The following is a 3116-nucleotide window of genomic DNA, read 5'->3' as shown; positions in this document are numbered from 1 at the left end:
GGAATGGACGCCACTTAGACACACTTTGGGAGAATGTGGAAATAATTGGAGGCCATCAATTGTTGATGTTTACAATAGGTGATTCCTATTCAATTATTTGGGATACTTTTACTGGTTTCAGTTGAAAACCTCTGCATTTCTTTGACATTTTTTAAGGTCAAAGCATTTTTCTGTATATTTTTTAAGGACTAGCTACATTAAACCAAATAAATGAGATTTCCTACTTTAACCCTTAGATGCACGAGTGACTGGACCCTACACTCTTCCATAAGTGGGTCAAAAAGGACCCGTAATAGAATAATATGTGGGTTTTTTTATGCCATTGTTGTCATTTTGGTTAAGAAAAATCACTTGTATAATATTTTGTGTTATATTTTGGTTCACACTAGAAATATTTTATATTGAATTTTTCACTATTTATAATTTTAGAAAAAAAAATTACATTTGAAAAAAACGAAATTCCATTTTTGACCCACTTATGGAAGCTTGGGGTAGTAATACAAAAACTACAATTTCTTAAAATGTACATTTAAAATATGAATGGCATGATATCCAAAACATGTTTTTTGAGGAATAGCTGGAATATGAAATGATAAAAAAATGTAATTACAAAGATACTTAAAGACACCACCTCACCGGGTCAAAAAAGACCCACTTATGCATCTAAGGGTTAAAAATGTTGCTATGAATCTATTTCTCTCCTAACAGCTACAGTATATCTTCATTAATTATACTTGGACTTCATCCTGAATCTATCCTAAATTGATATACAGTTCATCCTCCTTTCTGAGGGAAACACTGTTCTTGGCTCACATTCCTTCGTCCCCCTTCTCCATCCCGTATGAGCACACGTCCCGTATTTCATTTAGTGAAGACTTCCTCTGAACCACATGCTCTTAAAGCGGCCATGATTAATCAAGCCAGAGTGTTTTCTTCTTCCACGTCTCCCGGATCAGGGGCTGCCTACAGGGAGTTTAATTCCTAGCGCTTGCCTTTTGGTGCTTTCATTTAACCGGTGTTATCACAGGCTCGGGATGAAAGGGCCAGGGCATGAGTGGAAATACAGAAGGTTAATTCCTCTTTTGGCATTGGAGGTTAAGTAAAGTTCAATGAAATATTAATGTGATGTCTAAGTCAAGGGGTTAAGCAGGAAAAAGTCCACAGAAGTTTTTTTTTGGACAGAGAATGACCCATGAATCAAGATATTATGATGAAAAGGAAACAAAAAAGAAATGTTATGTCAGTAGTAAGAAAGGCAGGAATATTTTACGTGTGCATTGACATTTAATTCTTCTCGGTTATGATGTTATAAAAATGTCTACATTTCACGGGGCTGTGTTGAAGGGGCATGCAAAGTATAATTGTTCATATTTTGGTGTAACTAAATGGGTGTGAGTAGCTCAACAAATTTGCGAACATGTAACATGTGACATCATTGCTCATGACAGGCCAATAGAAGCATGAATAATATGAGTGTCATTGCATATTTTTCATATAAACTCACTGCAACTCGGGTGAAATATTTAGGCACGATAAGTGAATGAGCAAATTGACACTGAAGAGATAATGGATTTTTCTGTTGTATCAATATTTGGGGAATTACGAGCACTTAGAGCGGCGTACGCAAGCGCAGATGTCGGTGGCACGTCGCAGTAATCTAATAGCGGACGCGGATCACAGTGCTAATCCCGGGAAGTGGACAGGAAGGCCTGTGCTCTGCAGGAATGTTTAGACTACCTGAGCCAGGAGACTGCATTTCTGATGGAGAAATGCTAGCTTTCTACTGGTATGCTCACTTTGAACATCCATAGCGGCGAGCAGGTTTTCAAAGCAAAGGGAAGCAGAAATTGAAACTTTTGTACGGAAGTTTTTCGGGAAAAAAAAGTATCTTGATGTGAAGCTGTTTGACAGGTACTACAGAGAAGGGGGCGCTGAAGTTAGAGAACAGAGAATTAAGGGTAAAGGGCAAATTCAAATCAGCTTGGATGTGTCTTACTAGCAGATTCCTCCATTCATAAAAAATTTATGTATATCATAGAAAACGGTAGCCCATATATTTCCATATTTTTCTCCCGCTTATCTTACCTCCAGCCTCTCTCCTGCTCAAGAGGATTCCCTGTGAGCTGCACCTCTCGCAGGAAGTGACATCCCTCCAGACTCTCACACACGTTCTGGGGCTCTGATAGAGAAAAGGAAAATAATTTTTTGCTTTGTCCATTTTTTGTGTAATCTTCCCTTAAAGGAGCCCGATTATTATACTCAATTTTCAGGTTCATATTTTTGTTCCCGTGCTTATATGTCGAAAAAGGTATTTAGCAAATCGTTTCAGCTTCTGACTGAAATAAATCTCGTACAATGTCAGAATCAGAGTCAGAAACAGGTTTATTGCCAGGTAGGTTCACACATACGAGGAATTTCACTTGATGTCATGGTGCACACATAACATATAAAACAAGAAATCTTTGAGGACACCGTAATAAAATATAGTTAAATAGCAATCAAATAAAGCAGTAATTTACATGGAATTAAAATGCTATGAATGAATTATAGGATATATAATATGAAATATGAAACAAGAAATATGTGCAGTAAGCAGTATGAACATTGTGTGCGTTAATGTAATGCATATACGAGACTACGTTGTGGCTGAGGTAAGTGTCAGTGTTGGAGCGATAGCCAATAGAAGCATGAGTGTTACATAGTGAGGTCACTTTGTCCAGGAAATAAGCAAATGGAGGCGTTTCAGGCAAGGGGGGGGGACCATTTACAAACACATATATAACACACTACAGGAAAGTGAAACCCCCAAAAGCATAATAGGGCCCCTTTATCCAGTGTCTCATCTTGTTATGTAGCTAAATAAATAGATGATGCCTCTTGTTTCCATTAAGTCATACACTCTACTCTGACAGCCAGCAATAAGACAATATGAATGTAGCAGTGTCATGTCAAATAGATCGAATCATAAGTGTTTGAGCTTAAAGGCTTGGTGCATGTACATTTATAGCCATCGTAACTTGTTTCTTTATAAGTAAGATCAATCTGAGTCTGAGTGGGAGGAATGGATTTGAAAGTGGATGTAAAGAAGCTGAAATAACAGCTTGTGAATCTCCCCA

General features: G+C 37.6%; 1 protein-coding gene across 1 annotated transcript in view; it reads right to left on the bottom strand.

Annotated features, from left to right (window-relative positions):
- LOC104950244 (leucine-rich repeat and IQ domain-containing protein 1-like) overlaps positions 1 to 3116 on the bottom strand; it is a gene marked incomplete at its 5' end in the record, with an annotated part of 40943 nt that overhangs the window by 31081 nt on the left and 6746 nt on the right. Inside the window, one exon of the mRNA XM_010776732.1 lies at positions 2086 to 2179. Within this exon, the coding sequence (XP_010775034.1) occupies positions 2086 to 2179 (94 nt within the window). The remainder of the gene's footprint in view (positions 1 to 2085; positions 2180 to 3116) is intronic.

Source organism: Notothenia coriiceps, unplaced genomic scaffold (genome assembly GCF_000735185.1).
Source record: "Notothenia coriiceps isolate Sejong01 unplaced genomic scaffold, NC01 NC01_scaffold00017309, whole genome shotgun sequence".
In the NCBI taxonomy this organism is placed as follows: domain Eukaryota; kingdom Metazoa; phylum Chordata; class Actinopteri; order Perciformes; family Nototheniidae; genus Notothenia; species Notothenia coriiceps.
Note: the sequence above shows the minus strand (reverse complement) of the source record. Positions and strands in the feature narration are given on the sequence as shown.